This window comes from Nothoprocta perdicaria, unplaced genomic scaffold (genome assembly GCF_003342845.1).
Source record: "Nothoprocta perdicaria isolate Ctin4 unplaced genomic scaffold, notPer1 scaffold_48, whole genome shotgun sequence".
In the NCBI taxonomy this organism is placed as follows: domain Eukaryota; kingdom Metazoa; phylum Chordata; class Aves; order Tinamiformes; family Tinamidae; genus Nothoprocta; species Nothoprocta perdicaria.
In genome coordinates this window covers 313,827-327,825 of record NW_020455732.1, presented here as the reverse complement: position 1 = coordinate 327,825, position 13,999 = coordinate 313,827, and the positions used below count along the sequence as shown (strand labels likewise).

Sequence of the window (13,999 nt, the reverse complement as noted above, 5' to 3'; positions counted from 1 at the left end):
CATATCCCCTCTGAGCCTTCTCTTCTCCAGAGAAAACAGGCCCAGCTCACTCAGCCTCTCTTCATACGAGAGATGTTCCATTCCCTTAATCATCCTGGTTGCCCTTCTCTGGACCCTCTCCAGAAGCTCCAGTCCCTCCTATACTGGGGTGCCCAGAACTGCACACAGTACTCCAGGTGCGGCCTCACCAGAGCTGAGTAGAGGGGCAGAATCACCTCCCTTGACCTGCTGGCAACGCTCCTCCTGATGCAGGCCAGGATGCCATAGGCCTTCTTGGCCACGAGGGCACACTGCTCACTCATGGTTAACTTAGTGTCAACCAGGACTCCCAGGTCCCTCTCCATGGAGCTGCTTTCTAGCAGGTCAGCCCCCCCATTTGTGCTTCTTGGCCTTGTTCCTCATTGCCCTACTCAAATAGATTTTTGATTGCTGCTTTCTGCATTTGAGTTTTTAAAGCCCTTGCAACAGTCAGAGTGATAGGCCTCCTTTGCTGCAGAGAAAATCTCACAAGGGAATTCAGTATCAGCCAGTTGTGGTGATCCTTATAACAAGTAATAGTAGTCAAGAATAACCTGCGACAAAGACAGCAGTAGCAATTTCCCCCAAAAAAGACAGGTTTTGAGATGAACAGAATGCAATCTGTTGGCACCTCTAACTCAGTCAACTCAATCTACTCTCAGGACCTCTCTTTGGAGTGCTGATATCTCCTTACCATAAAATACTGCCTCTTCTCCAACTAAGCTGTAGTTGAGACAGAAAGAGGGGACAAAGTCAGTAATATTGGTGGAAGAAACTGGATGTGTGTGTATCTTTGAGGCCTTCTGATATGMTGAAATCCTGTGACATGGCCACAGAAATTAAAGAGGTTAAAACTGAATTCTAACTGACAGTTTCATAGAATCATAGAATAAAGAAGGTTGAACAGGACCATTATTTAGACCGTATTCTGGACCAAAATCAGATTAGGAGCTTTATCTGTCACATTTTGACTATCTCCAAAGATGGTGATTCCACATTCCACAGTATTTCAGTTACTGACTATTCTCGGTAGTCTTCTTTTTCCTTTTATTTTTTTTCCCTAATGTCCAACTGGAATTTCCCATGATACAATTCTTATCAGTTATCTCTTTCACTGTCACCCTTTAGCCACTAAATTTTCTGGCTCCATGATGTCTATACCTCCTACTTGAGAACTCCTGAAAAAAAACTCTTTATATCAACTTTTCTCTCTGCCTGAACTGCTTCATAGGGTTACTCCATCCCTAGTGCACAATCTGGCATGTGCTTTTATTGGACAATTCCTGAGTTTGCAATATCTCCCTTTCTCCAGCCTGCCCACATCCCACTGAGGAGAAATCCTGTCCTCTAGCATATCAACCTACCCATCTCCGAGTTTGGTATTATCTGCAAAAAACTTTTTGAGAGTGTAAGCGGACTCCATCCTGTCACTTTTAATATTATCATTAATAGGTCATTAATACAGACTTTAAGTGATATTACCCTAATATCCATAACTATCCATAACCATAACTATCTAGCTGCCAYTCTAAATTTTCGGCCTGTCTTGCAGGATGACTGAGAAACAGTACTGAAATTATTCTGATGCTCAATTGCTTTTATATTTTGCTGCCAGGATCCAAAGTCACGGACATATTTCTACAGAAATTCGGAATTCAGAGTACTTCACCAGCATGCCCCCTCTGCCAGCAGAATGCCTCGACATAGATGGGGACTGTAACACACTCCCGGTTATATTTGAAGACAGGTACATGGATTTGCCTTGCAAAGGTGAGTGAAACACGACAAAGCACAGCTTGGGTAGAGAGCRTTTCCACTTCCTCTTCCCTTCATGAGCTATCACTTACCTTGTGCTGGCTCTGGCACTCATCTAATTGCTTCCTATTCTGATTTAAATCACCAAAACTGTTGAAAACTAACCTCACCACACAAGTTATTCTTTTTCTTGCCWTAGAGATGTATGGGAAGGGATATGAAGAATTGGGAATGGGAGTGAGATATTTCCTTTTAGCAAGTCCATACCACCAATTTGGCTTATTTATGTGGTGGCAGTATGCACTCAGGTCTGTGTTTGCCATGGCAACCAAGTCTTGCACCAGCATAGGTTCTTCCAGTAGACCACCATAACATATACATACAGTGGGGCTCTCTTGAGAGCACAGAAAAACTGCAGAGAGGCATGGCCATGATTATATAGACCAACATGGAAACAGAGCCTGGATTTTGCTATCTGGTCATACTATGCTGGCCAGCTGTGTCTGTGGTCACTTGAAGCGGGCAGCTGCGGCTCTGGTATAGGGACTAGGCTGGAGAGAGGCTTCAGAGGTTTCAGAGGCTTCAACCTAAATCTCTCTTTAGGCTRGAGAGATGCCTAAATACTCTGCCAGGAATAAACAGGATGGTGTGTTTTCACCCAGATTTCCAGCAACTGTCAGAAAATAGGACATAAGTTCTAACTGAGAATGTAAGAGAAGAAGGAAAAGTCCCAAGGAAATAAATCTGTTCCTGTTGCAGGAAGTGATGAGGTGGCATTAAAAAAAATGAGTCTGTCCTTGTCACTGGTGATGAAAAAAGATCTCAGTGAGTTTCTCTTTAGCGTTATAGGCTAGTCCTCTGCTTGAATTTTAATACATCATGACCACTATTTAATGTAATTAAATTCCTGATTTTCTTAGCAGCAAACCAGACAGTATTTCCTGCAATTTAATATTTTTTATCTTCAGAGAAATCAAGTTAAGAAAGTAAACTACAACAAATGGAGATAAAATCCAGAAGGGAAAGAAATTTTTTTGGATTTTTTTTTTTTTTTTTTTTTGAGATTATAAATTTAGAGGAAAACTGACACAGTGAATTTCATCCCTAGTGTGACATCTAGTGGTAAAAAAAACTCAGAACAAAACATCTCACTTGAATAATTTCAACATAAAACCCAACATGTCCCTAAAAGGCAGCACTACATTTTCATAAAAATACTCAAATCAGATTTTTAATTAAGAATTGATTTAGTTCCACAAATCTGTGGTAAAAAACTCATAGTTCTTGGTTACATTTTTAACTATTAAGATTAAAATGAAGTGATAGTATTAATACAGTGAGTGATCATAGTTCAGTAAATATGGCTTGAGGTCCCAAATTTCCACTCTAGAAGAACTACCACACTGCCTAATTTTAACACTTCTCATTACAGATATTTTAATAATTAAATTGACTGAAGAGCAAGATCTGTACTCTGTATTATGAAGCATGACAGCAGGCTTGCAGAGCCTCCTCTGAATGGCCTACCTTTGCTGTAGAAATCATTAAGAGTATATAAAATTATTCTGGGCTATCTGGACTGATATAGTCTCTTTTTGCCTAAACACAACTGYTTAGCTGGTGTTATTCTTGCTGATAGCAACTATGTACACTCTGACATTTACATTTTTTTACATATGTCTAAAATATGGGTAATTTGTGTAGTATAAATATGCATAGCTTTTTAGGCCTTGTAATTGTTTCTGAAAGATTCACATCATCTTGGGGTAATTTATTATACTGTTGAAGGTATCACTTCTTTTTCTTTCTTTCTTTCTTTCAGATGAGAATTTGGATGTTTTCCCAGATTTTGAGGTTCCCGCAGATACCCAGGTGGATGCAGTAGGCAACGAGGAAGATTTTGCATCAGATGATGCAGAAGTGAAAGGAGACTTTGGGAAAGGTACCCTACTAATTCACACAGATAGAATAGATGGGAATCCCTCCTGCATATATGGTGGTACTGAAGGTACTGCTTACACAGCTAATGGTTTAAACCAGCACTCCACATCTCAGGTATGTACAGCAAACATAGAAGGCCAAAGGAAACCCAAAAATATTTTTGTTTCAAGTAACAGAACTGCTTCTAACTCGGAGCCAGGCAATACAGATTACACATCAGAGGACTTGAAAACATCTGAGGATGTTTCATTAAAAGACAGTAGACTTGCACCAGATGTTACCTTTGGAGATACGAAACCTAGCAATAAGGATTCTCTAAAAAGTGAACCCATGTTAATTGTTAGTGCTCAGGATGACTGCAGAGCATGTGGAACTGATGGCTTGAAAAGCAGGACTGAATTAAATAAAACAGTTGAATCTCCTTGTCCCGCAAATAATTTCATTCCATCTGAACTTGCAYTAAAAGAACTAACTAGTCTTGAGAAACCAGCGGACCCAGATGCTAAGGCTCTGTTACCTGTTTTGAAAGCTTTGCCCGCTCACAGCATTGAAATGAAATTGTTCACCAAGGAACAACGAGCTGAGGAAAGTGAAGAGTTTACCGTGATGTCAGGGGTTATAAAAAGATCCTCTTCAATAATATCTGATTCAGGCATTGAAAGCGAACCAAGCTCAGTGGCGTGGTCTGATGCCCGTAGCCGGGCACTGGAGCTGCCCAGTGATCGAGAGATCCTGCACCACTTGGTACGGAGACATGCCATTCACCGAAATTCCCTGGAGGGTGGCCACACAGAAAGCAATACTAGCTTGCCCAGCGGGATCCAAGCATCGCTCACATCCATTAGCTCTTTGCCCTTTGAGGAAGAGGAGAGGGAAGTAGAGCTTACCAAACTGACCAAATCTGTTTCAGCTCCTCAGATCAGTAGCCCGGAAGAGCCTATGGAGGAGGTGGATATATCCAAACACAGTGAAGTGCCCAATGGAGCTTCAGGACAAAACTTAAAAAATTGCATAGAGACAGAGAATGGAGACAGTCCATTAATTGTGAACTTTTCTGGATGTCAGCTTGCTACTGAAAGTGGTCGACCACAACCAAAAGGGCACACAAACCCCTCTGCCAAACACAGTAGCAGTAACACTGAGTTACAAGAGGAAGAGGAGAAAGAAGGTTTTTCAGAGACATATTGCAGTTTGGAATGTGCAGAAACACCTCAAAAGCAACTCAGATATGATGTTCCTGAATGCCAGTCAGTGGAGAGCAATGATAAGTGCAGCTTAAAAACACCAAGGGTTTGTAGTTATTTGGACATGAACATAGGTAATTTTGATACATGCATTGAGGATCCAAAAGATGAGCCTAAGCCAGAGAGTTTGAACATACAGCAAGGCTTTTATTCCAGTTTAGGGGTATCAGGAGAGGAGAATTTCTCACATGACATGGAACTGGAGCCAGAGTTTTGCTATCCTGTTCCAGCCCCTTTGGAGTCCTCCACCAAATTTGGCCCAGTKCAAGAAGAGCGTGACAACACTGCTGCTGATGAAAGTGTGGCAGTATATCCAGAAATGCAAGGTTTGCAAGAAATTGAACTCAACGATTCACCCACCTCAGCACAGCCTGCTGTGGGATCCCACCAGGCTGAATTTCCTCAGGAACTTGACAACCAAGAGCATAAACTTGTAGCTAATGGCACCGGGTTTCACTCAGCGACGATGGAAGGGGTAGCACTGGAAAGCAGAAAGTCTGTTGATGTGGTTAACCTGTCTGTCTCCTGCACTGCCACATGTCTTCCCTTCTCTTCCGTGCTCAAGGAGACCCCAGCTATAGTCGGCTTCTCTTCAAAGCAGGCTGCATTTCCCATCACGCGCCAGCCTCTGGGCTCTTTTGGAGTTGTCTCTTCCAGTTCAAATGAAATGGATGAAGAGGCCAATGAAAGGATGCTGAAGTAAGAATGTCTAATTATTTCTTTAATTGATGTTATTGCAATGCCAAGAGACCCTGACCAAGTTCAGGGCCCTAATGCACCGAGCATAGTGTACACATGCATTGCTGCCGGAGGAGTAAAATAATCTAACTAGACAAATGGTTTATTCAGAATAAGTAATCTAAGTAGGCAGCAAGGACTGAAACACAGAAAGACTCAGATTTTCAAAGGTATTACATCCTTAAACCTCATGGAAATCAGTGGCAGTTAGGCACCCAAAATCTTTTCAAAATTTGACCTTCATGAAGCCAAGGTTACCCATTGACACCCAGTAGCCAGTTCACCACTACAATACCATAGCTTGTCTTAGAGCTGCAGATGTCATTTCTTTCAAGCACCATTCCCCTTATTTCTTTTTGAAAGGCTTTTTGTTGAACATCCAGTTCTACTGCAATTAATTAATGTATTCTCCAGTTTTTATCAGGCCAAAGAAAAATTTAAAAAAGAAATGAAGATTGAAGGATTTCTGTACAGTGACTTATCTGTACTAGCTTCTGATATCCCATATTTTCCACCAGAGGAAGAGGAAGAAAATTTGGAAGATGGAATTCACCTGGTTGTCTGTGTCCATGGGCTGGATGGTAAGTCTGGGCAGAATTGCTATSTGTTATAGTCATTTTGGTGTACATGGAAGAAAAGGTATATCTTCAGCTAATATGAAAGAACAGAGAGTCAACAAAAAGCATTTACTTTAGCTAAGGGCTTAGCCCTTTATATGTTCTGTAGTTCACTGTAATAAAGAATCTGTGTGAACATAAAATATTTGCTGTAAGAGATATTTCTTTTAATTGCTTAAACAGAAGGTAAAGTAAAACAATCTTTACTTGTGCATTAGAATGACTTTTATCATTCTGACAATGTTTGTTGCTTAGCACTATATCATCAAGGTGAAATCATGGTTAAAATAAATTAAAAAAATACTATTATAGGATAGAAGATGATTTGCTTTAGAAAGTAAGAGAATAGGAATCATTATTCACTGTAGGGAAAGCATCATCTGGAATTTCTAAAACACATGTTTGCTAAACAGAAAGCTAATACATTCAAGCTGAAACATCCCTTGAAAAGGGATGTTTTTAATGGAGGTATGTTTTACCTCCATTAGGTATGTTTTAATGGAAAGGAGAAGGCTTGGGTTTTGAGACTACAGAGAAGGGGCAAATGAGGCTCAAAAATAATCGACAATCTCTTAAAAGGGGAGAAACAACTGATTCTAGCAACGGCTTGAACATTCCCGTTCGATATCCAGCTGTCAGGAATGTCCTCCTCAGGAGGCATAGGTGCCTGCTTCTTCAACAAGATGCTTCAGAAGACCTTGGAAAGTGCCTAAGAATGTCAGACTCCAGCCTTTTAGAGGCTGCTTGTGGCTTTCCAGTGATTAGGAGACAGAGCCAGCTTGGCACTGGTCTTTGCACCTTCCTCCCCGCTATTACGTGGCTCATGTACCCCCTAGCAAACAAAGGCTGAGGTCCACCTGTCTCCTGTGCAGCTAAGCAGGGTGCTGCTGATCTTCATATCTTGATGTTTCAATGTATGGTTTCAATTTCAACTACTGCCCGTTTGAGCTTGTCTTAGCAGCACCCAGCATTCAGCAGAATCAAGGTTTGTAAAATGATGAAWGTTAAAGTTGAATCTGTAGATGAAAGTTTAACTTGTTTAAGTTGTTTAAGTTTAAGCTGTTTTGCTGCTGAAGTGAAGCTGATTAAGTGCCATTTATTTCTAGGCAACAGTGCAGATCTGCGGTTGGTAAAGACATTTATAGAACTGGGGCTCCCAGGTGGAAAACTGGACTTCCTAATGTCGGAAAGAAACCAGGTAGTACAGAACAAGTATCTATATTTCTTTAGGTGCCTCTCAAGCTGTTGACATTCCTGAAATGTGACCTTCAGCAAGTTGGCGGAGACCAAAGTACTGGGAAATTAACGGGATTTTGTGCCGGGTTCTGTAAAAAGCCTAGTTCCAATCCCAACTCTCTTGACAGGGTGTTTAAACTAACCATAAAATATTCTTAGCATTGAAATCTAAGGTACTTTAACCGACATGAGCACCTGTAGGATTAGACTTTCAAAGAAGTTAATTGATTTATCCTGCCATTTTGCAAACATAGCAATTCAGTGTATCTGCCTGCTCCATGCCATGTGTAAACAACACCCAAATAAAACAGCATGTTCAGTGATGTTTAATTCTCCTGAGGAAGTGACATACCCAGCAGAAGGCAGCAGCTGTTGTATTCTTTTACCCCACCAGCTCCTGTTTACCCTGCAGTAATATTTACAAGATTTGTTTCCTTGAATGATTAAAAAGTCTTCTAGAAAAAAAAAATCATTTCTACTATAAACAGAGAATCATGAATGAATTCAACTTTGCAATGAATCCACATTTATGATGCAGAGGGATACCTTTATACACAAGATAAGACAATTTCCAGTGGTCAGTCAAAAACTTTGTTCTGATTTGCGGAGATCTGAGAAACTTAAGTAAAAACTTCCCAACTTTCTTTACTCAACAGATCAGATTTTTTTGTCATTATTATTTTGTTCTGCAAGGGCTGGTTGATATTAAGCTGAGAACTTGCCACCTTCCGGGACACATTTCTTTCAGTAAGAGATTGGCCCTGAAAACATTATTATGATGATGTTRATGAGAAGACTACTTCGGACTTGCATTAAAGGCTCTTCTGTTTTCCAAGGATGAAAGGATTAGTTCTTGAAACATCTCAGTTTACTGTTATCCAAAGCCTCTAATAAGAAGTTTTAGTCTTCTTTTTTATTTTAGTGCTCTTTTTAGTCCAGTGGAAACTGGAAATAGGCACTAAAATTAGGATTAGGACACACATGGCTTGATGGTTATCTACATATTTTAAAGCATCCTGATCCTGTCAACACTTTCGTTGTTGGTGGTGTTTTTTTTTTTGTTTGTTTGTTTGTTTTGTTTTTGTTTTTGTTTTTGTTTTCTCCCCTGTCCTGCCCTGGAAACACACTTGAAATCATTTATGAATTCAGTTATATAGCTGAGGTTTACCTTCAAATGATAGTGAAGGATTTCACCTAACCTGGTGAAATATGACACTGGATAGGTTTTGTTTGCAATTAACATTTGGCTTGGTATTTTTCAACCTTTAAATGACCTGAAAAATTTGGGATAATAAGCACAGGAGGAAATCATTAATTATCAGTGCCAACAAAACAAAGAGGCGGGAGGTTAGTGGACTATTTGTAGTTTATGAGAACATTAATTTTAAGACAGTGTTGCAAACTGAATATGCTCATGTTTTCCTTTGCAAGAGCTGCAATTAGCAAGATGAGTTGTGTCACAAAAGCATTAATTGCTAGATATGTTTGCTCTGAATAGCTGTTCCAATATTTGATGATTGTTTTTGTGGCATCTCATTAGTTACAAATTTGATTTAGAGCTCAACTGGATTGCTAAATGACACAGTTCTGAATAAGAAGATCTGCCTGCAGTTCTATAGGCTGGACAGTATATTTTTTCCTGTTTGTTTTGTTTTGTATTTGCATCATAACTGGCTGCACTGTGGCAAAGAGCAAAGTGTTTTATCTTTTTCTGGCACCCATTCTCTTACTGATAACTGTTGAATAGCGCATGACTTTTCATTAAAATGGCCTAAAAATTTTGTGATCACAGCCTTCAGATTGACACAACCCATGTTTCAATGTATAATACTGTAAACTATTTTATCCTGGTAATTGTTAAATCCTAAATGCCAAAGGCTTTTCTTCCACATGCACAGTTCAGGACCTGTAGAGGCTGAGCGTTAGCTCAGCTCCAGTGATACATCAGGCCACATTAAGACATAGTAATGATCCTGAAATCAAACGACCAAGTATTTTTAACTGTACTATTAACAAATTGTAATGGCATTGTTCCTGCCATGACACATGACTAATTTTGAATGAAGTACAGTCAGTGAAGAAAGAGAAGTAATAATGAAAGGCAACTTAAYGCCCCTTAAAATATGAATTGTCCTCCAGAGGCTCTGTTTCCATGGTCTGTGAAGGAACCCAGTATGATTCTCGTCCTAATTSAAATACCCAAGATTTCTTGTGTTTTACTTTGAAAATATCAATGGCCTACATTAATAAATGCAATATATTTTAATTCACCAACTGATTTGATTCCTTTTTTTTTTTTTTCACTAGACTGATACTTTTGCTGATTTTGATACAATGACTGATCGATTATTGGATGAAATTATTCAGCATATCCAATTATATAACCTCTCCATATCCCGAATAAGGTAAAGTATTCTGATAATTAATGGTCTGTAACTGTGTCTAGTCAAAAGAAATATTCAGTGGAATTAGTTTTCCAAAGATGTCCTATGTCAAAAGACATTAAAATCAGTGAGATGAGTCTTTATGCTGTTACATCTAGAAGAGTATCTAGAGGATGAAGAAAATATGAAAAGGTAACATGTTAATTAAAACTTTAAAACTTTTATATAATCCATTAAGAGAAAAATGTCACCCTTACATGAAATATAAATAAAATACCTATTGCTTTGGTGTTAATATAATCGTGTTATTCCTAACAGTTTTATCGGACATTCCCTCGGCAATGTCATCATCCGATCTGTACTAACTCGACCCAGGTTTCGTTATTACCTCAACAAATTACACACCTTCCTGTCCCTCTCTGGGCCTCACCTGGGAACCCTTTACAACAACAGTGCTTTGGTTAGTACAGGTAAGAGTTAATGGGAGCACCAGGGCTTGCTCTATTCTTTGGCATGCTTCCTAGAAGCGGCAGTAAACTGTGATGACACAAGTCCTACACTGAAGCTGTAGTAAATATGTGTGTGCTGCAGACTTAAAACCCATAGAGATTTACTTCTGGGGCTGGGTTCAGTGTCATGCAGCTTGTACTTTCCAAATTTCCTGTGCACACATGATGAAGTGCAGTCACCAGAGGCTGTTTGCTACCCCTTGAATACATCCTGCTATCTTGACCTGGGCACTGTGAGGGCAGCAATGAGACAGGCTCTCGTTACCTGCTATGCCCCTCACCATGTTCCCTGGGAAGGCCAGGGTTGTGCAGAAGCAAAAAGTGATCTTACTTTCAGTATTACTTTTCCACATCCTTTGTACTGCCTGTAAAATCAGACATCTCCAAGTCTGAGAAAGACACTAACAGTGACATGTGAGAGGAATCTCAAGTCTGAACTTTCTGAGTCTTCGTATTACCATGATATGCGAGAACACAACAAGACCCTTAGACTTTTCTTCTTGTTGATTAGCAATACAAGAGGAAACAAGGATATAGTGTTGTTTCAGTTAGAATATTCAGTTTTATATATATATATATATATATTTTATAATAGGCACATCTGTTTATCCCTGTAATTAATAATTGTCAACAGTGGTAATAAATAAATAATTAAGTGCATCAATTGTCATTCTAGGTCTGTGGCTCATGCAGAAGTTGAAAAAATCGGGGTCACTTTTGCAACTGACTTTCAGGGACAATGCAGATCTGCGCAAATGTTTCCTCTATCAGCTCAGCCAAAAAACAGGTAAGTAGTGCTTGAAGTGGATGTGCTAATGTCAACAACTGTTCCAAAAGTTGACCTGTRTTACTGTGCTCTCCAGAAAGTAAAGAAAATACGCTTTTAGTCACTGATTTTTCTTTAAATGTTCTGGAAATGTCCTGGGGCACAGTGGGATATTTACTTTTGACTGCCATGCTCAAATCAAATTGGGTCTACATAGGGTGGCTTCAATGTCAAGAATTCCCAAGCACATGCTATGAGCCACATCAATCTGTGATTTTGCCACTTTGGGCAACTGGATATGCAGTAAGTGATAAATAAAGGTTTTGTCCCTGGAAAAATAGAGTTTGGATGTAGTAGCACTCAACTCTTGTACTGTGCTACCTGATAGCCCAGACTGGAATTTATAAACTTAATCAATTTCATTGTAGGATGGTCTAAGAAAATGATGAGTAGTTTCAGTCAGGTTTARTAGAGGGAGTCAGCAACACAATTCTTGGAAAATTTAGGAAGGAAAAGACTTGGTCCTCATCAGCTTTTCYGTGAGGAATGAAGGAGAAAGATCAAAAACATAGCTCTGCTGTGTTGAGGATACTCTCTGGACTAATAAACTGCATCATCTGTTTCCATTTTCTTCTGCCAAATTTGAGCTYAGAAGGCCACAAACAGAGGAAGCAGAGGGAACCCGTACCCAACTATATCTACTTATCCATGAAAGTACACGCACTGACTATAGTGGGGATGTTCATTTTATTTACACTGTTCAGAGACATAAATGTTTGCAAGATAAAGGTTTTAATTAGCMATCATTGGAATAGAGCCAGTTTTCTTTTTTGTTTATTTTCTGATATAAAATTAACATGTATGAGCATATCTAAATAACAAGTAGATGAAATCCTTACAAATTCGTGCTGTGTTTCAGTTTTTTTCTTCATTTGTTCTACACTGTAGATTTGAAAATGTGAGAGAACGAGGCCCAGTCATACTGATATTATATATCTTTTCATTGCTCTGCATTATTGTGATGAATATATTTAATGCATTTATTTGACACAGGTCTTCAGTACTTTAAAAATGTTGTATTAGTGGCTTCACCTCAAGACAGATATGTACCCTTTCATTCAGCAAGAATAGAAATGTGCAAAAATGCACTTAAAGACAGACACACAGGTATGTGAAAGACCTTTTCTATGTTTATAAAGCTGCTGAGAATTCTGATGATTTTTTGTAGGTGAAGTCTTTGCATCAAAAGGGTTTTTCATGAGAATGATTGAAACTCTAATGTTTGTTTGATAAGGAAAAGAGTGTTCTCTTCCCACACAAAATGACTGAAATCACTTAAAAAAAAAAAAAAAACTTTTAAGGAAGCTCTTTCTCTGCTGAAAAAAAAATCAGTCAGGTTGCAATCAAAGGGCTCTTACCTTTTCTGCTCTTTTGCTCTAATTTATTTGAAGGAAAGTGATGAGAAGAGAACTAGTTCCCAACATTGTTTTTCTTCAGTCTGCTGAAYTGCTTGTATTGTCTCAACTTTGCTTCACATAGTGAAATCTCATTAAACACATCTGAAGTCAGTGGGTTTTCCATTTGATTTCAACAGTCTTTGGATGAGCTCAGTGTAATTTCAATGACAATCAGATTACAAATCATGTTACTTAGTAATAAAATTTGCCAGGCATCTCAAGACACATGCCAACAGAAATCTATCTCTCCTGCAAACACAGACTGTGTGCTTTCCCATTTATTGCCTTTGTTATTGACAGTTCSCCTTATTATAAAAATGCTCTATAGTTTCAGTTTGACAATTGTTTTCAAAATAATTTGTGGGGTAGTTTCATACTCATTTTACCACTACGATTAACTAGGAATAGAAGAAACTTTTGGAAGTTCAAAGAGGCAGCTAGGACTAAGAGTCAACATGATTTCCTTCTCATATCTTAAACAAAACACAGCTCTGTTTCAAAAATCCAGAAGCAAGCTTCTAACTCAGGTGGTTGCTTCTCAGGGTGGGAGTCAGGTCTACATTCAGTACAGATTAATCATGAATATGGCATCTTTCCTGAGCCGTCTCTCTTGTATAAACTCCTGAACTATTTTTAGAAATGTATGATGTTCTTGACTTTCTGAGGAAGTAGATTCCTCAGAGAAACCCTAATGGGCTTTTGTTTCTTGCCAGCCCCCCTTTTCTTTCTGCTTCACAAGCAGTGTTATTCCACCTCTCTTTCCCAGAAGGTAAATTTCCATCTGCTCCAGAAGAATTGAGAGTGAATGCTGAGGAGCTTCACCATCACTCCCGGGGCGGGAAATGTCTCCTCTTAGATTTAAGCACTTGTCTAAACTTGGTAATGGGCTGCTCTCTAGGCATTTACTTTTTGGCATTTCTTTGCTTATTTTCCCAATTATCACTGTCATTAAAACATATCATAAGGAAAGAAACAGCTTTGTGAGGTAGATGTGACACTGAAAAAAATATGTTTTTTCAGGTCCTGTTTACGCAGAAATGATTAACAACCTGCTGCAGCCATTGATTGGGGCGAAGGACTGCACTTTAATACGACACAATGTGTTCCACGCTCTGCCCAACACCGCCAACACGCTGATCGGTCGTGCAGCCCACATTGCAGTGCTGGACTCTGAACTTTTCCTGGAAAAGTTTTTCCTCGTGGCAGGACTCAACTACTTCAAATAGTGCCTGAAGAACTGGGTAACAGAAGCAAAAAGCATTTTGTTGAGCAGAGTAGAATCTCTTAGCCAAAAAAAAAAAAAAAAAAAAAAATAGTGATCGATCGAAAAAGCG

At 39.1% G+C, this 13,999-nt stretch overlaps 1 protein-coding gene across 1 annotated transcript in view; it reads left to right on the top strand.

The window, feature by feature from the left end:
* FAM135B (family with sequence similarity 135 member B) overlaps positions 1–13,937 on the top strand; it is a 100,352-nt gene extending 86,415 nt beyond the window's left edge. The window contains exons 10-18 of the mRNA XM_026047162.1: positions 1,634–1,788; positions 3,596–5,657; positions 6,111–6,277; positions 7,420–7,511; positions 9,857–9,954; positions 10,252–10,403; positions 11,119–11,229; positions 12,262–12,375; positions 13,686–13,937. Of these exons, the coding sequence (XP_025902947.1) occupies positions 1,634–1,788; positions 3,596–5,657; positions 6,111–6,277; positions 7,420–7,511; positions 9,857–9,954; positions 10,252–10,403; positions 11,119–11,229; positions 12,262–12,375; positions 13,686–13,891 (3,157 nt within the window). The 3' untranslated portion in view covers positions 13,892–13,937. The remainder of the gene's footprint in view (positions 1–1,633; positions 1,789–3,595; positions 5,658–6,110; positions 6,278–7,419; positions 7,512–9,856; positions 9,955–10,251; positions 10,404–11,118; positions 11,230–12,261; positions 12,376–13,685) is intronic.
* Positions 13,938–13,999: the final 62 nt, after the last annotated feature.